At 39.5% G+C, this 25,523-nt stretch overlaps 1 protein-coding gene across 8 annotated transcripts; it reads right to left on the bottom strand.

Annotated features, from left to right (window-relative positions):
* Positions 1 to 542: 542 nt before the first annotated feature.
* LOC113496196 (transcriptional activator protein Pur-alpha) lies at positions 543 to 23,884 on the bottom strand. 8 transcript variants are annotated; one of them, XM_026875355.1, is made up of 9 exons: positions 23,748 to 23,881; positions 14,750 to 14,797; positions 12,096 to 12,214; positions 8,051 to 8,215; positions 5,561 to 5,739; positions 3,308 to 3,413; positions 2,259 to 2,276; positions 2,009 to 2,131; positions 543 to 629 (listed from the first exon to the last, which is right to left on the bottom strand). In XM_026875355.1, the coding sequence occupies exons 1-9, from the start codon at positions 23,788 to 23,790 to the stop codon at positions 594 to 596; spliced, it is 837 nt and encodes a 278-aa protein (XP_026731156.1). In that variant the 5' UTR covers positions 23,791 to 23,881; the 3' UTR covers positions 543 to 593. The 8 variants fall into 8 exon arrangements, with proteins under 8 accessions (XP_026731156.1, XP_026731153.1, XP_026731155.1 ...); XM_026875352.1 differs by lacking the exons at positions 543 to 629; positions 23,748 to 23,881 and adding exons at positions 655 to 1,039; positions 23,274 to 23,741; XM_026875354.1 differs by lacking the exons at positions 543 to 629; positions 23,748 to 23,881 and adding exons at positions 656 to 1,039; positions 22,856 to 23,261.
* Between the last annotated feature and the right edge of the window lie 1,639 nt (positions 23,885 to 25,523).

The following is a 25,523-nucleotide window of genomic DNA, read 5'->3' as shown; positions in this document are numbered from 1 at the left end:
CTGGAATTACAACTCCGTCGCGTTAAAGTGTATCAACATCCTCTCCACTTCATATGCTCATATCATGTGCCGAAAACTATTTACACAAATCAGAAAAACCGACAAAATTATAGTGATAATTTAAAAATAAAGCTCAAAGCCTAAAGTTAGTTAATTTTCAGAAAATAATAATAATGCGCCCTCCGGCAGCGGCGCGGCACAAGTAATAATTTAGTTTAAAAGGCCACGAACATGTGTAGTATGGCTATGGCCGACGCTGACAGTCCTCAACGCGTATCTATCACAATAATAATCATCAACAAGAAATAAAATTGTCAAAGTGCAAACATCATTAGTACCATGTGAGAGCCGCGGGGCTCGCGGGAATGTCCGGGTAGACCGTCGTAGCGCCAAATATATAACATACTACATAATAATCATATAAAATACTATATACACATAATAATAAAGCATCAGTTTTCGTGGGGGGCGCCGGGCGGGCGGCGGGCCCGGGCCTCGCCGCTGGCGGGCCTGGTCGGGCCGGGGCCGGGGCCGGGGCCCAGCCGGGCCGGGCCGGGCCGGCGCGCTCACGGCCGTCCGCTGCCGCGCTCGCATCAAATCCGGTTCGCCGCGCTGCCCGCGAATGTGTCCTGCACAGTACACACACGTCAGTGGCGGACTCGCGCGAGAGTGCTAGTGTGGCCGCTAGCAATGAGCTGTGTTAGTGCCAGGCCTAAAACTTTAATAATGTAGCGCTTATATCACACGCTGTAGCAGGAGTTGATGCTTTATGAATTAAAACTCCATACTTTTAAGACGGCAAAGATTAGAAGCTGTTTTTTATTCATTTGTTATTGTGTTAGAAAATAGAAAGGACTTCAAATGATTGCGAAATTGTAAATAAACTGAAAGCTTAAGTAGAATATTGGGAATGGTCAAATGGATGAAGGCTATGGGTGTGTCGCGTGAAGCCAAGCCATGGTATGTGTAGACGCGTGTTACGTACTATGTTGGGAGTGTGCGGCGCCGCGCCCGCCGCGCCCGCCGGCCCCGCGCCGCCCTGCGCACGCACACACTACACTCCCGCACTCGTACAGGGGGGGGGGGCATAGCAATACCAATGACGGGGGCTATATTTACTGATGTAGGAACTTTAAAAAAAGAGAGTATGCCATCTGGAGATCGCATCAAGGGCTCAATACTGGGCTACATCAGTATAGTCTAAATCTTTTAGGGTTAACTTTCTTTATTTGAGAGGTTGACTAAACACATAAAAGGACATACTTTTAATACAATAAAAAACTAAACGAAGTTTTGGACGACAATTTCCTTCAAAATTCTATTTTAAGTGACTGCTTTTCTTGGCGTAGGCCGGAAAGAAAGATCTACAAAACTATTGTTTAGTTTTCTATGTACTAATATTAACTAAATATCAGTAAGAATTGGAGAGTGTTAATAATTAGAAACGCTGTTCGACCAAGAACTTAATTTAAAGAGACAGTTGGTCAACAAACAAATTTACACACTCGAACAGCGATTCTAACATATTTTAATACTTTTGGATATTTAAATTGAGCCACGCCTACAATTCTGTATGAACTGTTTTCCATATGAAGGGGCCTGTCTAGATCTAGTTAGCTTTCTAGAACTGTACATAATAAAACCAGTTAAGTGACATTGAGGGTGCCGTACAATACCCTAAATAAAATTGTTTATATTATAGAGGTTATATTCATATAACCTTTGCTATAATAATGTAAACACAATCACGTCTCAAATACATCAACTGTATTTTTACTGGCTTGCTATCAGGGGTCATGAGAAACAGCCTGGTTACGGACGGAATGCGGTTACGGAAACCTTAAAATAACAAAGAATACAAAAAGAGAATCAATTCTAAGTGAACTCAGAAATAACGTATTTAACTTGAAAATAAGTAATGTCTCGATTTAAATATCCGTCAGTACTAGTGTACTCTTTTCAATGTGCGTGTATGTGTATGTGTGTGTGTGTCTGTGTGACGTCATACCTGGTGCGTGTCGGCGGGCTGGTGCGCGCGACACATCTTGTCGCAGTAGTCGGCGAGGATGTCGCGGAACCGCGTCCAGCACTTCTCCGGCACCGTGATCGCCGTGCGGAAGTTACTTTTCACCTGGAAACACACAATCGTAACAAAAACCAATACTTTAAACACATGCCTAATTGTTTTATTACCTAATTCATTACACGTTTGCTGACTTAGATTTATATGGATATAAAAAGTGAAGGGTTCAGCTCACCTGCGTGCCTAGCGCCATCTACAAGAGAAATGTTTTTGTTAAGTAATAATCCTGGGAGATGGCGCTTTGACTGCATGCTGTCCAAATGTACAGCTGACGAGGTCAAATGTATGTGACTTGGTATCGTGTACAAGAACGGCATTATTAAAAAAGGCACTGGAATGTCATGCTGTCTCTGTTATCCTCCAACAGAATGACAAAGACAACATAGCATCCTCGTATGACTTTTATCATGATGCGATTCTTGAATGCGGACACAATACAATTGGCCTAGTGAGCAAATTTTTTTTAATCAATAGTGTTTGTAATGGGTTAAATATTATATTTGGTTCAAATATGATTAATTGAATTAGCAATATTACCATTCTGTGAATACTAAAACAATAGGGATGGCGACTGTGTATTAAAATCATTTATTTCCGTTAGATAATTAAGAAATATTAGACATGTATTTTTGCCTAAAGTTTTGGAGAATTGTGTCGTTTAGACTAAGCAAAATCTAAAATACGTATCCGTATGAAAAACATATTGTCGACATCCCCATTGACTGAAGTTATTGACGACGTGTGTCGGTAGATCGTGATGAGCTGAAGATTACTGGAACTGTAATGTTTCAGAAAGCTCCAGTAAAGATGCTTTTTATGAGTTATCTCTGCAATCCTAATAAAGTTTATAGCTCATGGTATTGTAAGATAAAGATTTAACAATGGTGTGGAAGACGGTTTCTCTGTTTAATGGATAATTTTACTGAACAAAACAACGTCATTTTAACGGGCGTACAAATGTTTATTTTTTTATAGTTATTTAATAATGGTGTTTAATGATTAATATTTAATATTATGTTTTAATATTTCATAACCATATCGTCTACACATAATCAAAGTCGCAGATTCCAGTATCATGTACGTCATACAGATATGAGCATACACAGTCTGTTTTCCAGCTACACGCGCGGGCAACACAGAAGCTACGGCGGGGAACACTCAGCCTGTATAACAAGGGTCAGTGCATCATGCTTGTGTGCTACGGGGGGAGTGTTGAGGTCTTACCTCGCTGACTTTCATGTAGATGCCGCGGTTGTTTTGCCCGATGTCGAAGTAAAAGTTCTTGTTGTCAACGCGCAAGTGCCGCCCCTCCGGCAGCTCGCCTTTGAACCTGCAAGAGAAGACCCCGCACATCAGTAGAGCCAGACTCGGCCATCACGCACACACCGACAACATCACATGCACTAGTGAGGATCTATCGCGACACCCACACGCCGTCACTAGTCAGTACTTCAAGCGTCAATCAAGGACAAACTATCAAACAAGTGGTAAGTTGATATAACGACACATATTGCGGCTCCATTCTCCAAATACTGAGTATCATACCATTCCGAATCGTACCAAAAGTCGAGATTAACCAGCAGGTCCCTAACGGCGGCAGAGGCAAGAATCAAAGAGAAAAGGCCGAGTTAGCAACACGCTCAGTTTACAGTTACATACAGGGCGGGGACAGCTAACAAAAAAAAATAGCTTGTTTAAGTAGGATAGGTGTCCTGCACCGCTCCGGAACCGGAACGAAACGGGGTAGCCCGATTCACAGCCAGGAACTTCATATTCAAATTAAATAAAGTTTTTGGCAAGTAACCATATAGATTCAAAAGAGATCTAACCCAAACATATTTGTTAGCTCGCATATGTATATCCCCTTTTTATATTTGTAATTCTCGTCGAGGATCACATACCTAGCACACAACGGGTCGCATCGAATAAATAATGATAAAAATCGATATCGCGGGGTTTGGCTCCACAATGATTGGTATAATCAGTAGCATGGCGATAATGTAGTGAAAGTGGGTCGCCTTGCTTTACGCAATATTAATCAAAACGTTGATGCGATAACACCTGCCCGCGAACGATCCTCACGCCTATAACCGTTTTTATAGTTTACACAAATACCTCTTGTGCATTACCAGTAGCCGACATACGGACGCCAAGGTGTGGAGACAGACAACCGTTTTTGTCTCCACGCCTTGGTGTCTGAATGTTTCCCTTCTCCTGGGGGTATAGTTAAATTAATAAAATTAGACATTTCTTCGAACCCTTAATTTTAATTAAGTTAGAAAGATATTTGTAGAGAAAAACCCCAAACAATTTAATGCATAATTTACGATACAGTATTCCAAAATCGTTCAATACTCTTTTCATTATTATAATAATATCAAAAAAGTGCCTCCCACTATACCTCGAAGTCCTATTAAAACTTTTTTAACTTTTAAATGCAAGCCCTTTAACACAATGATTACTTAATCTACGACGATGTCCAATCCACGTACGGATCGATGTGGACGAGGTTTACAATATCGATCAGGCAATATTTTTAGCCGTAACAAAGAAAGGCTTCATATGATGGGTGGTGTAGTATAAATACTTAATAAGTGCATCCGTTTAGCGGCGACGGCGGCCGCGTTACACTATCGAGCGGCCGACGCATCGATACATACATTTGTCGGTTCTCAGGACTAATTGAATTATGCAGAGGTCTTTCAACACGGCCGGCACACTACCAGCGCAACCTTCGGTATAAATAGTTTCTATTATTATGAGTTAGTTATACATTGATTTGTTTTCTTTCTTTAATTTTAAGGTAACTTGTTTTTGTACCAAACGATGGGAATATAATTAAAATACATTATGAATTAAGTTAATTATTATTTCAGTTACAAAAGCTTATCTTATATATTCCTTTGAAGTTAAACTGTTTCGCATCTAGATATCTTTGTAGCAGGGTCTTCGTTTAACCGTTGCTTGACGATCGAACTAAAGGGAAGACCCACTTCCCTCCATTTTATGATTTACCCGATGTCTAGTAGAAACGCAAAGAACCATAACTATACTGGCTTTCAAAGTGGTAAACATTTTTTTGTTGTACTTCATAAATATAAATAAAATAAAAAAGTTGGGCAGTTCGCATTCTGTTAATTTATTGCGCGAAACGTATTCAAAGCGGATGATAAAATTAAATTCTTAATTTAGTTAAATCTAAAATCTTAGACAGGATTCGAAATTGGGTCTTGTTGTAGTGGAACAGGTTTGAGTCATATTTGTGCTTCTTTATTTATTATTATATCTATTTCATTTATGAATCGAATTTAACGCGTGGTACAACATTCATTTCAGCAGAAAGAACAATTCCTTTCTGCTTTTTATCCTTGCGTGGCGGGACATTTTGCAAACTTGCAAAGAGCCATCCATACTCAGACCAAGCATATCTAGATCAGTAAAACTCTTGTCCTAGCCGGGTACAGCGTGTGTACGTACCCTCCGTCGTCGGTGCCGAAGTCGTCGAGCAGGTCGGTGAGCGCGTCGCGGAACTCGATCATGCCCTGCGCCGGCAGCGCCACCTGGCTGCGGGGCCCGCCGCGCGTGATGGTCTGCGACACGCGCAGGAAGCGCCCGCGCGAGTTCTCCTTCAGGTCCAGGTAGTAGCGCCGGTTGTCCTAAACCACCATACATACATATATTATAGTTTTAAGATAAGACTTTCAGTTTGTATACATCATACGATCATTCAGACATAACGGGTCCTAAATCGGACGGGCCTGTTGGTCCGTCCGATTTAGGACCCTTACTCACTCTGACTGCTATAGCGGAGGTCGTGGGTTCGATTCCCGCCCAGGACAAATGTTGTGTGATGAGCATGATCATTTGTTCTGGTGACTGGGTGTAATTTATCTATAATATGTATGTATTTAGAAATATATAAGTAAGTTTATCAGTTGTCTGGTTACCATAACACAAGCTCTGCTTAGCTTGGGATCAGATAACCGTGTGTGAGTTGTCCCAGGATATCTATATAAATTTGAAACTATTCCTATTCCTAAATCCTTAGTTTCAGGTCATCCTCGATTTGCAAGACGACCAAAACGTTGGGGAAATAGATAGTTAGTTATATACGTACGATATTTTGCACGTATGCGGTTAATATACATCATGTCTGATAAGCCATAGCTTTATGATAGGTTTTACATCAAACGGGACAATTGACAAACTATAAGTGGAGGCGAAGAACGAAAAGTATCATAAATAGCGGGTAACAGAGAAGAGAGAAGAGATAGAAACTTGTTAATTTTTGTTTTTATTTACAAAACTCTTTGCTCTCAAGCTCTGATTTTAAGTATTAGATTTATAAATCAATCAATTTGAATCGAAGAGGTTAGGTGGAGTTCCAGAAAAGTATTTCGATACTATTCTCCAAAATACGTTGCGAAATTAATCTGCCTAGCCTGGTAATACATAACAAGTTCGCATATGTATGTAGATCTGTTTAAATAATGTTAAACATGCCTCAAGCTAAGAACCAATGTTCAACTAAATTACACATAAAGCACTGTAAGTAATGCTCCGTGCAAATATTTATATTTACATATCTCCGCGGCCTATTTTCGATACTTTTTTTGTACTTGATAAGTTAGCTAACACGTTTGATAAGTGTGGAGTGAGGCAAGACCTTCAGTCCGCCAGTTCCGCGGGAGCTGTCCGATCACAATCAGGTGGTCGTCATGCGAGCTCTATCGTATCGGCGCCGACCAACACGCCTGCCAGCGATACCCTTTATGCGATGCAACACTTTGGCTAAGAAACCGTTCAAGGGAGTTTGTGAAGGTTTACGGTGACCTACAGCTGTGTAAAAACTTTCTTAGTATTATAGATCCCTTTCACATTTCTATTTCGCTTTAACTGTAATGAAGATGATAGATGGTTTTGTCTAGTGAAGATGAAGGGTCCGAAAGAAAAAAATACACAACATACAAATACTATATGAAACTTAACAGATTCGATTGGAAAATGTTGTCCAAAAATTAGGTAAATTAGGTCGAAAAAGCCTATTGTCATATTAAGAAGGGACAATCATGGATTATTCTACAAACGTCGCGTTATTTCATTGTTGTCGTAGGTGTGACTTCGTCTTAGCAACATGGATGTGCAACATTATACACGAGCGCACCCAAGCATAAAGCAGACCACTCTATCATGTTACCTCACGACCTAGCCGCTCTATAAATAGACCAGCTTCATAATGACAGGGAAATGCGAGCGACCTAAATGTATGGTCACCTGCTAACTTAACACGCACCGCTATCGCCAAGCAGAAAAACTGCTCCGAAATGTTTTAATATGCAGTTTTTGTGTAAATTACAATTCGACACAAAATGTTAATTGGTAAATTGATTTCGTATGTGTTAAATTAATTAATTAAGTTAATAATAAGGAACTCAAGCGGGCGTCGTATTTACGATGTGCGTTATAATGAAGCATATTTAGTATTTACTGTTCCACATAGGAGTGGTGTGTGTCCTGAGTGCGCCTGTGGCCCTGGACTCTTTATGCCAAGTGGATAATGACCCCGTTGGCACAGCGGCCAAGCTTCTTACGTATTGTCCGCACTAAACAACGTTTTTACTGCTCACAGTGTTTGTCCTGAACCTTAGAGTAAGGACATTCAGTTCGTTTTTTACTTTTGCCTTAGAGTGAATAACATACTTTACACCACTGTTTGTGTTTGTGTTTAAAGTCATTTGAACGCTTTATTTAATTTTACATACTTATAAATGTTAATTGAAATATGTTTCCTTAGAAGCGGGTCATTAGAAATCAAAATATAAATGTAATGAAAATAATTTGCGTACACTTCAAAATCGGTAATTATAAAAACTCATGTCTAGCTTTGTATAGCGCTTTGCGTAAAATCTCACTATTTAGGCCATTTCTACCCAAGTTCATTAGAGCTACTAGTCAGTTAGTCCTCACCTTGAGCATCATTTCTGATTTGAGTTTCCCGTCGTCGGGCACGTTGTCGGGGTTGGGCGGGCCCAGCGACGAGTAGAAGTCGCTGAAGCTGGAGAGGTGGTCGCGGAACTCCGCCGCCGTCGACATCGCCAGGAAGATCTGACTGCGCCGCCCGTCCGCGCCGATCTGTATCGCAGACACCGTATCAACATCGTATGAACAATATAAAACTTACTAAATATTATTGAAATAGTTTTCTTTAGAAATAACTTCTGGGGTTCTGCCACTAACTCTCGATTAGTGTTATGAGGTGAGTAGGGCAGCTATCTTAAAAGGGCGTGTCGCAGTGAACGTCTGAGACGAGGATAGCATTGAAGTATCAACACTTGAAAAAAAACTGAATCCCCCTCATAATAGTTCCTGTATGAAAAAACAAATTAAATAGGTCAAAATAGGAACAAATCAGCAATTTGTCACGCCTTAAGAATTTGCTCGATTTCTGCGACTATCGAATCAATTTAACTTATACAAATTCAATTAACATTTGCATTATTCAAGAATTCAAATGACTTTTTTCGATACATAATAAAATATATGAATAAGTTTCAATATGTAAGTAAACAGATTATAAAAAAAAACTATACATCCAACATGTAAATCTACCAAATGATTGTCACCAATAAAATTATAGTAGTTTATATTTATTAAAGCTATCCAAAAGTTAGTTATCCTTATGTAATAGAAAATAATAAATATTGAAGCCTATGGGAAGTTGAGCGAGTCAAACTCTGAAACATGAAATCGCCTGCACTTACTAACTTTTCAAATTAAAATAGACTACTATTAAAATTTAATACTAAAAGTAATTGAAATGAGGCGAATATACGTCTAGGAAGTAAGTACTGACATCCAATATTACTATTGTCTGAAAACTGTTTTGTTTATATTTATTAATTAAAAACCCTTTAAAGACTAAAACATGAATATGAACATTTGCGGCATTGCACAAACGTTAGCCGCGGCTGCACATCAGTATAGCGCCAAACGAGTCAGGCTGCGGCGGGCGGCGCGGCGCGCGGCGCTAGCGGCCCGGGCTCAAATCAATATTAAATAAAACGCTCGCATTCGCTTCTTGGTTGAAGGACGAATTGCATACATGTGAACAACTCGCATCTAGCTTCACAACACTTCACATGAATACGGACACGAGCTTGTCGGAGCCGCAGAGGTGGGCCGCACGTGTATCGTATATGCAAGAATGTGGGAGACACAAAAGGAAAATGTTTCACGGCCCTCGGCGGTCCGTTGTTTCTGTCTGCTCCGTTATTATTACATCTTGTTTTATTTCCATCAATATTCTGTGTTTACTTATTTTTACAAGCTATACTTGGTTTCCTAGTATTTTTACTGTATATTGAAAATAGGTTTGCAGACAAAGAGCTTTGCGCCGGGGAAACAAACGCGTAAGGCGTGGCCAAGGCTGCACCGGTGCCTTCTACAGAAGACATGCGACAATATTGGCTCCGAATATTCACAGCACACCAAAAGAACATTACCTTTGACTTGTCTAACATTTACAAAGGAATAGTGAATCCGTCTCGTTTGCCGCGCAAAATACGAGATATTCTTTTTTGACAAGTGCATTCTGCGCGAGCGTAGTAATTTAATTTCGCGCTCATAAAAGAATGTTTCGCTGAAGTATAGAGAACGCGGTACCGGTTTAGAGTCAGACGGATGAATGGCTGGGAACGCGTCGCGACCAACTTTATCGCCTAACACGTTTCAGCGGCTTAATACAAAAGCTCTTCTGCTGTTAGTTCTCCAATGTGTAAATATTAAATATTTCGCGTAGTGTACAAAATAAATCTTTGCCCTAGCTGTTTGTCAAGGAGACACCTTTATGTTGGTAATTTTAACCGAACTTTTATAAAGACCGAGTGACCACAGAACGCTTTAGAGCACACAGGGGCTACACCGGTCCGCGGCCGGATGCGGCCAGCCACACCTTCAGATCCGGCTAACGGAATAGTTTGCGATAAAAAAATGAGAAAGTTAAAAAAAGCCTTTGTTTCAAAGCTTCGGATATTGACTATTTCATAAAATAAGCCAACTAAGTTTAATCTAGCTTCGAAACAGTAGTTTGCAAAATATTATGGGCGTTTACATGCGTTGCTTTCTTTGGACTGCCCAACGGATTTCAACTTGTATTCTATTGCAAAATTTTTGAAGACTCAAAGCAAAATTTTCAGTGGTTGAATAAAATTTTCATCCGTTCAGTAGGAAAGTGCAAAGTCCAATTTTTTATATCTTAAATTTTCATGTCAAAATGTTGTGTTCATGCAAATATTTGACAGGAATATCGGAAAATTCTCAGCATCGCGGTGCCCTCATTAGACAATTCCGCAGCGGTAGTCTCTAGCTGTCAGTTATTAAGTATGAGTAATAACGTTATCAGCACATCAGCAGCGTTATCGTCAGCTGTGCGCTACTATCTATTATGTAAACTATTATCGTTTACATAGGCCACGCTTACATAACACGCGTAAACTTAATCAGCCGCAAACAGGCCTTACTCTCTGAAATGTGTTACTTTCGACCACGCTATGTGCTGCGGTGCTGACAGTATTGCAATGGGGCGCCATCTTGATTCCACAATCGTCCCTGGAGTGCAACTAAAAATAACTTAAAACTACCCACAATTTTTTTACTGAGTAGTTAGTAAAACATTCAACCATGTACACAGAAGATATTAGAAAAGTTATAAAAAGATTTCAAACTCAATTTACGACTATTCCGTGCAAACAGACTTGGGTCTAAAAACAGTCCAACATGACTATTACGCTGTGTACGCTGACGAATGATTCTTTATACTTTCTCCTCAATTAAGGATGTTTAGGAATGGTATTTGTGCGATATTTTCCTGTCACTAGCTCAATATGAGCATACCTGTAGCACACAACGTGGGCGGAAAGGTCAGAGGCAACTCTCCTTACTTTCTCACACCATCATGATTTAGAAAAATCTATAATATACCTCAACAGCAGTTCCCACGAGTTTTATAAACATAAATAAACGTGTTTAGGAAGTAAATAGCGATGTTACGGATGTTTTATGTATTCGAATGATAAAAACTGATTTCCGTGGTTACCGACCGGCTTACAGAATCGTTTGGCGATGCCGAGCGCTTCCGTAACGGTATATCGTATTGGTACTTACATTTTACTATCAGTGCTTAAACTCTTAGATACTAAATGCCGGATTTTACTGAATTCTGCGTTCCTAACGTAAGTGAACTTTTATTAAACTATGTTTAAAAAATGATTTTTTTCTCACACAAAAGTCAAAAATCCCAGCCTTAGCAAATATTAGCACGACAAACTAGTATTTCGAGTATGCATGTGAAATGGATTCTGGAAATCCTTGAGTTTGGCATTGTTCGTGTTCTGCAGAGCGCTTGGAATAAAGATTAGGGGTCCTCAACATTATATTTGTTTGTTTAGTTAACGTGAACAATAACTGTAATTGTATTCGCAACAAATTTTTGCAAATCCTTCGCTAGAAGGTAAATTTGTTACCTCGTTTAAATATATTTTATTTGTAAATAAATAAAATATATTTAAACGAGGTATAATAGGCTCATAATATTTCAAGCAACATAAATTTTATTTTTTTATTAATATTAAGTTATTCGCGTATTATTTTATTGGTGACATACATTTATAATGCTTACCTTCCGCCCTTTATGTAATCCTGGTCACGGTAGTGTATGTATACAATTTCGTTACATTTGTATCGAAAACTACAACATTTACTTCTTGTGCTATCAGCTGTTAAAGCAGGATATTAGGAGAAGATGGCACACGCTTTTTCAGCAGAGTCACGCATTCAGAACAATATAAGGCCTGCTTCAAGAGCTCATAGCAAACACTCTTACTTGTATGTCTGTCTCCATGTTCCTGTGTCAGCTTCGTTCTATTAAATAGTATAGACTTACAACAACTTCATCTAATGTCACTACAATTCTATTCCATTCTCCATGCATCAAGTGAATGAAGAAGTAACGTACACTAACCTCGGCCACTTTAATGAACCGACCGCGCCTGTTCTGCTTCACGTCCAGGTAGAACCTCTTCGATTGGATCTGCAGCATTTTCGTCGCCAACTCCTGCTCCTGTGGCTGCTGACCTGCACACAACAGTTACACCACGATAAGACATCACTAATCGTTCTTGATGTGTAGTTCTAATCAAATGGAAGGCAGAAGATATGATAGACACGAGAGCCTAACCACGAGACACAAGGACACCTGAACCAATCATGGTCGAAGATGTAAAGTACTCCGACTTCCCCGACTACCTTAGGTTTCGGTTTAACTTTACACATAAAAATGAGGTCAACGTGATAACGGCCGTGTATCCGCTGGGGGACTAACAGCTACGTGTGAAGGCAGGACTCAGGACGTCAGCGCGGCGACATCCCACATCTGCCCTTGTCACAAGATCACAGGTCGTGACGCGGCTCACCAAGTTCGGTGACGTCAGAGCTCGTCAGGTCGACGCTCGCCCGCTACCGACACGGGTTTAATAAATGACTAGTTTTAAAGATAACTAGGACGCCTTGTTTGTGTCTTTGTTACAAAGCGGATATTACCGTGTGAAACTTCAACGCAAGCTTTTACTTTGGTCGCATCTATTGATTTTATGTTCCTTTCATGAGTTTAATGTACCGCTACTCTCGGGATTTTAATTACATTTTCATTTATAATGAAACAGATTATAATTTAATAATAACGTGAAGAAAATCATTAACACCTAGAATTTCAGTCGTCTTTTTCCTTCATTTTCGACACGATTATCTTCTGTCACAGTTATTGAGTACTCGACCATTCTGACATAGCTCATCGCCCATATAATGTGAAACTAGTTGTCTGTCTGTTAAAAACATAATGTATGCGACGTAACCGCAAACAGTGCTTAACGCAACAAAGTGTTAGAAATCGGCGCGATCGTGTATCGATTGTAATGCACGCAACAGCACGGACCACTGCACCTCGTTTCGACAACGCCCCTCATTTCGGCTAAGCCTGAGCCAATCGCCCAAGTGCCGCAGCTACCGCGTCTGCCTAGACAGACGGATGTAGGATCACTGAAGGGCGTGTCCTAAAGCTCACAATGACCTCCGCGACGATTTCGCTCGTTAACAATTATATACCGACTTTACGATGTAATTGCTTTGTTCAACATTCTGTTGAACACATTCTAGGACATGTGGATTCGTAAGTCCTCGAATGATGAAAGCTTTTGAAATTCTTGTATTTTGTCACTCAGATCTCAGGAGCATTGTTAAGTATTCGTCTTCAACAGCAACTGTATGACCTGCCGCAGCAATAATTTTACTGATTATGCACAGCTTGAACATTGCACTGGGCTCACAGGTTTTGTACAGATTATATGATTAATAACCACAAATATGACCGGGACAACAATCGGTAGCCGTTCATTAATTGGAAATTTATTAACCGATTTATCACTGAAGTTCGGCTCTGTAACAATATTTTGAGCAACAACCAGTGCAAGCAATGTATCAATTCAGATTCATGATTGTTTTTATTAATCGTAGGTATTTCTCATAAAGTATCTAGTTGGACAAATCTTCAACATGACTATAAATAGTCACATTAACAACATCATGTTTATATCAATCACATGTAATCACGGAACTTGTACAATTATTTGGAATGAAATATGGAACAAATGTTCTAAAAACATCTTGAGAGTGATGCAAAAGTAAATTGTCATAACTTGTACAAATTGATAGGTATGAAGTACAGAGGTTCCGAAGTGTCCATAATAATGGAAGATTAACCAACAGTGTGAATAATGAGCGAGCGCAGGCGAGAGGCCCTTCACTGCGGCCAGCTTTCTAAAAACGCCCGCTCTCGTTGCATAGTAACAGGGTGATTAATGGGTTCACTGATACATTTTTCAGGTCAGACAGACTTGGTCACACAGGGACAACACACAAGAGTGTGTTAGTTTAAACGGGTCACCACAGGATTGAAACCATTTCAAATTGGTGAAGTCATAAGGACGTTAAGATTTCATTTTGAAATCTAGCTCACCCTAGATAGAGAATACCCTAGATAAATCACGGGCCCATACGGAAACGTACCAAGGGGAATTTTGTTACCAACTGAAAATGTTAATTTCTCGGAATCAAAGCAGATACTTAACCGTTTCAAGAACCTATCAGAGGTATTTAGATGAAGTGTGTTCCCTTGAAACATATTTAGTACTTTCGAACCTAATTTGATAAAAAATATCATTAGGCAATTTCCCGCGGAAACGTCCCTTTTCCTCACGGTTGAGTTGGTGCCGCCGCTACCCTTCCCCTTCGCCCTAAAGTCTCGCACCCCACCCCGCGCCGTCTACATTGCTCCCACATAAAAGATGCCCTATAATTCTCACCAGGGTTATTCCTAACGTTATTTTTAAACTTGTCTCTCTTGAGAATATTTTCATATTTATATATATAGCGCCTAATTTCTGCTAAAAAATAAGTACGACTGATTTATAATGCTAAGGTACAAGTTATTAAAGTAGCGAGTTTTATTTTTCGGATTGTGTAAATGAGTGCCAAGGTTTGCAAGCCGATCTGTTTATTAAGTATAGTTCTTCGATTATACCTTCTTATTTGATAAATGTAATAAATTTTACTCACCGGAGTCAAAATTGTTCCCGCCGGCGTCCATACTTTGCCCATGATATTCTGTAACACATTGACAAATGGACACGTATTAATAAACACATCAAACTCTCTGACGATATTCAACATCAAAACAGGAATCTAGTTTGGAAGTCATGCAAGCATTACAGACAGCTACTTCAGGCAACACGCCACCGCCGACGGAGGTGACCTCACCAGCAATCACATCAATGAGGGTGCACTCAGTTCAGCGCATCATGTTGCGAGGACTACAGTCGCACGGTGTTGACGCATACGCAGTGTCAACGTCTACGCGCACTGCGTACAGTCGAGACACGCAACTACTCAGCCAGAACGAGTCAGTAAGAGCGCTTCAACCGTCTGCGTCTGCTGGTAAGGTCAGACGCAGGCTCTGCGCGCTAGCTCTTTTGATTGGTCGCTCTGCTTCCCATGGCCGCTTTGCCATTTTGACGTAATCAAATTGCCAAATGTGCGTCACCTTGGCAGACGCCTCCATGACCTCCCATGACGACCATCGTTTCATTACAATCGGGCAGAATAAATTAAACACAGATTATATTTCCCACAACTTTATTTGTCAATTTTTCAATATATAGACAATAGATATTACGAAGTAATGGTTAGGCGTGAAGTTAAATGGTGTGTGAAAAGAGATGATGAATAACTTCTTGTAGTAGTTATTCATGATACACGAGTAGCGTATACGCCAGTGAACTAAAAAGGGAATAAATGTTGAGTACATAAGAAGATCAGCAAACCATCACTTATCCCAACAACGAATATCGAAGTCGAATATCCATAATTTAATTAGAAGTAGGGAATATGTGATACCATTCTTCAGACACGTGAATATCGAAATCGCCAAGCTATGTATTTAAATAAAACCAGTGACCTCAAAGGGCTTCAGAATAAAAGAAAACCTAATAGATGCTTATAAGAAGTCACTACCCACACATTTCTTTAATAAATCTATTGTTGTGATAGATATTCGTAGAAACTTTATTCTGTTCAGTTTCTTATGACCTCAGCGAGAACTGACGACCTTGTAAGTAATAGATGTCAAGCTTGACTACAAGCTCTGATTGTGAACCGAACTGGGCAGACATACCTGGGGAGTGGTAGTTAACTTCTATCATCATATTTTTTTATATCAACGTGTCGCATCTTGGGTTACCGCGAAAAATTTAACCATTTCAATAGGGACTATGTCGAACATTGTACTCCATTCTGTGTTATTTAGAACTAGCTTAATTGTTTTTGAAACATTGAGCTTTAGCTTCGAACGTAGGTGTAGAACTATAGGTTTTTAATTTGGTGTCCTCCTGACCCAATTTCTGCCACAGTAGCCATGCAGTGTGTACTGTAGTACCGAGCGCGTCCGCTGTACAAATCTCTATTCACTTACTCTCGGAACAGGTTTGAAAGGTGTCATCTGACAAAGGATTAGAAGCTGGACTGATGATAACATCAGTCTGACATTAGGAGGTAATGGGTATAAATCTATTACCTCCATGTCATGTCAGACATGGATCAACATTAAGGAAAATATTTTAGTGTGAAAATGATAAGCAGCTACCAGACCAATGATGCAATGTCTTGCACTCATTAAGTAGATATTACTGATATTTTTATCAAACAATAATCCCAACTGCAAACAGAAAACTCTCTAATTTTGTTCGATTGATATCAACTGGGAACAAGGGACTTGGGACATTATTCGTCATTAGTTCTTTTGAAAAAACTCTGCAATAAAACAACCGCAATCAAAATCCAACAGTTTCTACAGCTTTCAATTTTGGTTAGTTAGCAAGGAACTGTATCAGGAGAGGTCGGGAAACTAGGACGAAGCATGTTCAACTAATAAATTCGTGAGGCAATTACCGCTGTTGCAGTTGGCCCGCAGTAGCACGCAACATACGCTGCATTTAATTACGAACTGCGCTCCATTAGTCGATATAATAATTGCAGGTGCTGTCCGTAACATCCTTCGGAGCGCTTCGGCAACTTTGAATAGTAATGTGAACCCCAATGTGTGATCGAGCCGCCTAGTTACCTGGCTCCCGTATTGTGCGCGTCGTATACAGCACAATACCACATGCACACTCCTTTGGCCAATAAATGCGTGACAGATAAGCGTATATCATATAAGCGTCAGTTGGCATTTATGCATTGATCAAGAGTCGTCAACTGACAGTAAATTTAAGAAAACGGAATACTGAACAGCACGCGAGATTCAGAAAAAGATGTATTGTGTATTGTCCCGCAGAGCAGTCGCAGCAAACGTTTAATTAACATATTTGGAGTTTAATGGCTAGAATACAAACATACAAACGTATAAAAAGTTATTGATGAACAAACGTGATTGATTTAAGAGAAAACTTATAAAAACACGAGTCAATGGAATTTGAATCATTATAATTATTAATTGAAATCGTTTGAAAGTATCCATGAGTTTCAAATAAAATATGCTCAGTAAGAGGATAAAGACAAGGGTCCCTTCACAAAGGGATCCAATCGATTGATCCTAGAACGTAGACCTGCGACGGGAAATTAACAAAGAGGTCTTTGCACACAGACAAAGGCTTTCGATTAATTTTCTAATAGAAGTCACGTGTTAACGACTGGCTGCACGGAAGTTAAATCTGGGTAGACATGCACGTTAAAACTTTTTTAACAGTAGCAACGATGAAATAATCCGCTGAAACTGTGAATTTGTAATCCGACCTTTTAGATTCCCAAAGCGCGGAACATTGAAATCTTCTTACATACATTGAAAGTTTTCATAAGGTTTTAAATTTGCCCGTAAATGATGAAATCCTAACAGCCAAAATGTGAAGATATTAGATTATTCCCAAAATGTTTTGTTCTCCTGGCTATCATTATATCCACGTCACACTGTCCGGCCTGACAGCTGAAGTAACGAGGTGTTTCTCCCACTTGAAGATTGACAAATGATCAGACGGACATCTGCAGAACGTCCGGGAAGCGACCTAGACTAGACCGGACTCACCATGCTTATATTATAAATATTTGCAAATACGGATGGGTATTCATGTATAATGGAATAATGTCGATTCGATTTATGGAGATGAATATAAAGCTTATTAGCAATTGGCTAAGTACATTATTGACCATGGTTTGACAACAACAAACAGTTTATAACATGTGCACCTATGTTATAAAGCTGTCATGAACTCAAAATTGTATGTAAATTATGAATTAGCGTCACCAATGGTTGTGGAAAGTCAAGGAACTGTATAATGTGTCTGTGGTATTGGCCAGTCACAGCCGAGTGGTCAGAGGTCGGCGGCTAGTGTTACGTACACCGACACCGGTGCGACACCACCAGGCCGCGCTCGCCACGCTTCAGCGGCAAGTGCTAAATGTGCACTGATTAACAAGTGACGCGCTCCACACGTGCTATATGCACAACTAATGCTTTAGAATTAGTGAAGCCTTGGAGGCCTTCTGATCGAAATCAATGAGGATTTGGTTCTTTGACGAATGGCCTGGTGTCTAACAGACCACAGAGATATTGTTGGTCTTTGTGGCAAAGTGCGATATGAACACTGTATGGGAACAGTAATTTGAAGAATAAACTCCAAGCAATTGTGTAGACGGACAATTTTCTGCATATTAAGGCAAAAATCATGCAATCAAAAATTAGTTTTCTAACAGTAAAGAAGGTTTTTGAGTAATGGAAGTATGTTAGTATACTGGATGATACCTAATTAACATGTGATAAGGTTTTCGATTTTTCAATAAAGTGTTTCACGCCCTCATAACCATGAGACGAACGATTCAATCGCATTCAATAAGGATCAATAAGAACTGTAATTCAATCACACTGTAAGCCCTTTACGTCTCTTCTACAAAACTCGGCTATAAAAGGCGTTACCAAACATTGGTGACAAGGGTCGTTCCGTTGTGTATACGTCAGTGCTAATAAAACCAAATAATCATAATTTCCAAATGCATTTTAGTAACGGACGCAAATGTTTCAAAAAGACATAAAAGCTTCATATAAAATCCATTCAGTTAATTCTTTACGTTATGTCAGAGTATCGCGTGCAGACGAGCTGACAACAGCAGTAACGACCATCCTCTGGTACTTACAGTGGATTAAACCGTTTACAACCTCTCCGGCTGCCTTACGACGAAACTTTGCAAGTTATAAATGTATAAGTATCATCCTGATATCGCATTCATCAACAGTAATGACAGTTTCGTCGTTGTGCCGACGTACTAATGGTGATATACGCAGTCCCGAGCTCCGACTGCGGCAACAGCGCAGACCTTAAGCGGCGCTGGAAGAAGCCTTTCCATTTCAATACAATTCTATACATTGTATATCGTGACGACTAACTAGTTCTTGAACCCAATCACAGCCATCGCGATAGTTAACTAACTCTTCTTCGGTCACCATGAGGAAGGGATTGCTAATAAGCTTTATAAGAAGTGATTTTATCTTTACATACTTGTCCTACATCCTAGCGTGATATGAAGCTAAACTTAGATATGTTCAAAAGAATCGAGAAACTGAAATCTAGGCCATCGTCATAAAACTGAGAGTGAACCAGCGCGATAGCGCTAATGCTAACATAGTTTTATCTTTTAAATCTTATCCTTTGTTGCTAATATATGATGCGCATTAATATCGCAGCGTCTCGCTCAGGTGCCGCATATTAATAACCACCACACGTGTGCTCCGCGCCATGTTCACACCATTCACTCCCAAACCTCATTTCTTATTAAATTTTTTGCCAATCTACTTTACGCATGACCTGAATAATAGCACCGAATTGTACAGCTACGTCATACGACGCGACCGAACAACAGCGCGCAAACTATGTAAAACTATTAAATCATCAGACGAATAATTGTTAGCTCGTAAAATCCCAAATGCAAAGATACGAACATTTTCAAATTCTGTTAAACAATTCGAGCGGCACTGCGGGGCCCGATCTAGGGTGACTATCGCAAGTTAAGCTCAACCAATAGGGTACAAGAGTGTGTGCCAAGAGACACTTAGAGTCGTTATGTAAGTAGTTCAAGGCGGGTCATTGGCAGCAGACGATATTGTTGCAGACATAAGCCAGACGGACAAAAAAGTGAAACCTGTGTTTTTTATTTAAAAAAAATAGTGAGCCGCAACACGGTTGTCTGTCGGTAATGAATGAAGAAACGAAACGACAGTCATGTTGGAAACCTCAACTATGAAATGTTAGGTTAAAATTCATCTAATTGTTGTACGGTAATTTGCTTAATTAATGAATTTCGTGGTTGTTTCACAACGTTTATTATTTTGCAAACGAATTGCAACACATCGATATATTAGTAGATTAGGAAAAAGTTGCGTATGTATGAGACAAAGACCTTTCTTGTTAAAATGATCAAGTTGATTGTGAGGCGGCTGACGCAACTAGCGCTGACGCGAATTTAGCGAACGAGTGCCGAGACCCTGGCCCTGGCTACATTCATCTGCATGTGCATGTGCAGGTGAATGTAGCCAGGGCCTTCTTCTTCGACGTGATTAATACTTTAAAATCGTTGCAGCAGAGCTTAGGCGATGTGGATAGCCAGCCTGATGGATCAGTCACCCTGTACTTAATAGATACTTTTCTGCATCATAGCAAAACCATATTAAATGAGCAAGTCGTGAGCAACGGTTCTAAATTCAAAGCGAATAACTTGGTGACCACCTCGATCAGTTAGTTATTACATAAAAAAAATAGCTTGGCCTAATAGATTTCACCTTAGCGACGCGAGTCGCGGCCGAAATCCGCAGCTGAATTGAATATAATAACCCCTTCGAGGCGCCCATCAAATAGTGCTTTGAAGGACATCACGTCTTTCAGTACGACTTCATGTGGCCGACAAGTTTCAATGAAATTTTAGGGGGCTACAAAGCGACTGGTGAACTACACCGCGCACAAGCTATAACGCAGCTGTCTGAATACAACACAATTGCCAAATAATATAACAAAAGTAACTGTTTTTGAATAGCTCTAACTTTTTTGGCTGTTATTAAATGTAATGACTTCTAAAACATTAACTAGAAGCAGTTTAACAAGTACCTTCACGTACAAACATTTCTCGTGAACAAACTACCACCAAATATTTAGCGTAACGGACGACGAAAGAACATACTAGCAATACCGCATATTTAAGTTGTTATTTTGACTAAATATAAAAACTTGTCGCAGTAACAAAATACACTTTAAATATATGGATTTAGGGTCATTCAATTAATTTTTTAATTGCTAAAGGAAGTGGACACATCGAATTATATTTGTTTAGTGAATGTATACATCGAATTTATATGTATTTATACAGTAACTATTTACACAATCATACATTAATTAAAACTTGGTGAAAATCAAACTATTCCTTAGTGGCATGTAGCATAATTTAGGGATAGCAGCAGCTGCTTTTATAAAATATTGCACTCAATTCAACTGATTGAGGCTGGCTTCCAACCTAAGCGTAGCCTAGTATGAGGCTTATGGCCAAAAAATAAATAATTCAATACCAAAACCTAAAAAGGCAATTTTAATAGTCAAATGAACAAGGAAAGCATGTAGCAGCTCTATGAGAAAAGTGGAATATGATGACCCTGGTGCAGAGTGTGAACAATAACAATAACTAATGAAATTACTGATCAGATTTTTGGGACATAATGCAAAAATTAGAGATATTCCATGGGATAAAAGCTATACATGAATGTTGATACTTGGGATATCACATAATACTAGGCAACATACGGAACAGAGCCTATAATAGGTCTTGTTATAACACATACTTTTAAAGTGAATGTAATGCTTCATTACGATCATGATGCTACGGACGGATGGAAAGTGTAATGTACTTGTTGTAAAGCATTCTCCAATGGATCCACTTGCATCAATCAGTCAATCCAGCCTGTTAATCTTTGCATGTCAAAACAAAATTGAAAGCATGCCAATTGCCAATGTAAACTTAAAGTCAATTTAAATGGCTCTCCAACACACCCTACTTTTTTAGTATGTATAGCTTGTGATAGATCACATAACTTCTACACTTACGGATGATGTGACACAGGAAGTACATCCATAGGCATTAACTAATACAAGTTAGGACATAGGTAAGCCAAACAAAGATTGATAAGTGATTCTTAGATATTCTCCAATTTAGACTTTCCACTACTTTTTGCTTATTAATACAATGTTACCCAAGTTTTTTATAGCGAATAAAAAATTGTTAATTGTGAAAAACTATAAAACTCAAGGTGTGAATAACCCCACCAGTGCATGTAATATGTAAACATCAGGATTATAGCTACAGAAGTTTGCTTTACATATTTCAATAAAACTGAAATGTACTGAAGGTTGCATTAAGTTTATTCATGCAATAACACACTGCATGAACTCGTTCATGTATGAATCCGTTAAGTTTCCTTTGCATGCAGGCAATGCTAACTGATTTTCACTGTGAATCAAAAATTCCACAAGCAATTATTATAATGCAACACCTATCACAATCAAATTATTACTTCTATATCATATTATGATTATGATATCAAGAAGTGTAATAAGGACGGTTACATGATGAAATATCCTGGACTAATGATGATGAGTCTAGGAGTCTTGTATCTACTCGATGGAGTAGAGATACAACAACAAACATGGTTAGATAAGTCTGTCCAGTATTTATGACATTTATCTTATCAGAATCTTGCATTACAACTGTCAATCTTGTAATTTGGTTTTACATATTATATCTTAATGCGAGTAACACATTTAATATGTAAAATACTGATGACTGATGTTGAATACTGTGTCGGACATGCAAAAACCCTGTAGGTAGTGTCTGCATACACTGAGATACTTAGAACACAGCAAAAATATGTTGTACACATCTTAAACAAAGGATTTGGAATATGTCTGTATCTCAATATAAAGAGGTTTCTCCGTGGCCCATTACCAATATCTAATTTATGTAGTCAGATACTTATGACAACAATGGATAGGACAGGGTTTATGGTTATGCCCCTTGTATGATGAGGTTTCATTCCTGATCATGATATTCCTTGAGTGATAAAGATGTTGCTGCTACACTTACATTCAGACTTGATACTTCACTCTGAGCAAAACATTTCACAACCCTGGGAGTTCTTCATGTTCCGAGGATGATATCTTCAACATTGTAAACACAAACTGGACACTACTTTTGATACAAATCACTCATGTCTTTGTTCACAATCAGTGGATGTCATAGCAAACCCTTTGTTCTTGTCATAGTTTATTTGCAGGCAGGCACAGCTCACTTTCACTATTGCACAACAGCACACAAGTGTCTAGCAGCGGCAGCACTCGTCAACACAGCGCTAACGGCGCCCACGAGAACAAAGAACTTCACCAACAAGAAGGATAGCTACTGCCGCATCTACAAATGGCGACTTATCACGATTCTAATAGGATTAGCGAGGTCAGTGGGTAAGTGTGGAGACTCTAGAGGCAGGCGAGGCGCGGCCACTGACCTGCCATGGTGCCGCGGCGCTCAGCTGACGACGGGCGTGAAGCACAAAGCGCGGCGCGGCGCGGAGCAGCGCGGTGCGGCGCGGTGACGTGCGGCGAGCAGACAGCAGCCCGCCTCCGCCGAGCCCAGAGCGTCTCGGCCGCCTCGGCCGCCGACACCGGCCCGCCCGATGACGAGAGGTCGCAGACAAAAAAATCGATAGGTCGTCAACCTCCGCCGGCTGTCGGCCGGAGCCGGTCCCGGGCGGGCCGTCGCGCCGCCACCCGCTTGCCTAGGGACCGTCCCGCGCGAGGATCCCTCCGAGGCCTCAGCGTCCGAGATATAACAGACCCGAATTCGCCATTTTGAAACGGGAACAATGAGATATTTACTTTTGAACGTTAGGACGGTCGGGGCCGTCGTCAGTGACGGTTAATAGACGCGGCGCGAAATGGGAGACTTTCCAGACTTTACACCGCTGTAAATAAATACGTACTCTGACTAGAAATCCCTTCGTCACCGCTGCCAATATCCGACATCGCAATCCACACCGAAATCTACAGGCGATCCACCGATCTTTTCGGAGACTCTCGGACAGCTAAGATTGTCTATGGTTTCGAAGCCATCAAAATGAAGTTCTTTTAAATGTCAATAATATTAGCGTTGCTTTGAAAAATACTTTTTATAAAATTTACAATGAAATCAATAAATAGAAACACACGCCTAAAAAAACTTTTTAAGAAATAAATATTTCTATAATTGAATTAATTTATTCTGGTGTTTAATTTAATTGAGAACTGTATTTTTATCCAGACCTTATAAGCAACCCTTTTCACATTTGACGCTCTACTTCTTTAGTCTATGATTCTGACAGCCTTTGTCATACGCCTTGTCAGCTGCGTTACTAATGTCAACATACAGGTACCTTTTTTACAACTTGATCGATTTCTAAATACAATTTTAGAAAAATATTTAAGAATCGACCCTATACTTAATTTTTTATTTAAATACAATTTTTATGCAACCAAAATACTATTTTACAAATATTTGTTAATCACCGATTTGGCAAATCGACTAGAATCAAGAATTTCGACTTGTGGAAAAATAACCGTGCAAAAGAAATATTAAATTCTATATAGAATAGTTGCTAAATATATTGATTCGTTACAATAATAAAGTTGTGTGGTAGTTCTGTTATTATTATAATTTATCAATGTTTTTGGATTCCCTTAAGGTACGGCCTCATGCAGCCGCTCAATGCTCGTTAGCAACGGAAAATCTGGCCACGTGACCCCTTTTTAAATTTCCCGCGACTTAAAAAGTTACTGCTTTTTAAATTTGGTGTAGCAGTGTAGCAGTTTTTCCTTCTTTTTAGTTTGGTGTAGCAGTAGAGCCTTCTTGCGGGCGTATCTACAACTTAATACGGGGATCCTATCTCTCAAAAAAAAAACAGAAATCTACGCCTGACAGGTAATTCCCGCCATACATTTGCAAAATGCCAATGCCAAAATGCCTAATACCTTTGACGCAAGTACCTACATAATACTTTGGTAAAAGTTGTTTTAACATAACTTGAACTAGTTACATGTAAGAGTTTATTTCTGAACAGCTTGGTAGTATGAGTGTTTATTTTACCAGTTTATCTGTAAACCCATTGTAGTCATTCGTAAACCCACAACTGTAATTTACAGGTGACTCATTATTAAAGAGTAACTTCAAAATATGCCTAATCGTATGTGTCGAAGTCATAGAATAATGTTTATCTGGAATCAATTTCAATTCTGAAAATTCATTCAATTTCTGAAAATAATAAAACTAAACTCTCAATAAATCTAAAACTTAGCAATACTTTGATTAAATTATGTATTACATGGGAGCCAGCGGATGGACGGCGTCGCCGCCGTGGGCGACCTAGGAACATGCGACCCAGAATAAAGAATCGTGGAAGAATTTGTTGAAGGACTTTGCCCAGCAGTGGAACACAGAGGGCTAGAGAAAATAAAAAAGTGTTACGCAAAGGTTATCCGGTACTTATAAAAAAAAACTCCAATGGTGTCCCAAACTTTATCATAATTATATACTCAATAGATACCTACACATTTTTCATATATTCCATACGTTACAGAGATGGTAAAAGTTGTAGACACATGCGGACCTTTAAAACCTACAAAATGTTACCTATGTCCTGTCATTATGAGTTGGGGTATCTCTATAAGTAAAACTTCTACTGTTTTGGTGTTGCCCACAAAACTAGTTGAATGGTCTTGTGGGT

This window comes from Trichoplusia ni, chromosome 7 (assembly GCF_003590095.1).
Source record: "Trichoplusia ni isolate ovarian cell line Hi5 chromosome 7, tn1, whole genome shotgun sequence".
NCBI lineage: Eukaryota > Metazoa > Arthropoda > Insecta > Lepidoptera > Noctuidae > Trichoplusia > Trichoplusia ni.
This window is presented reverse-complemented; position numbering and strand designations above follow the sequence as displayed.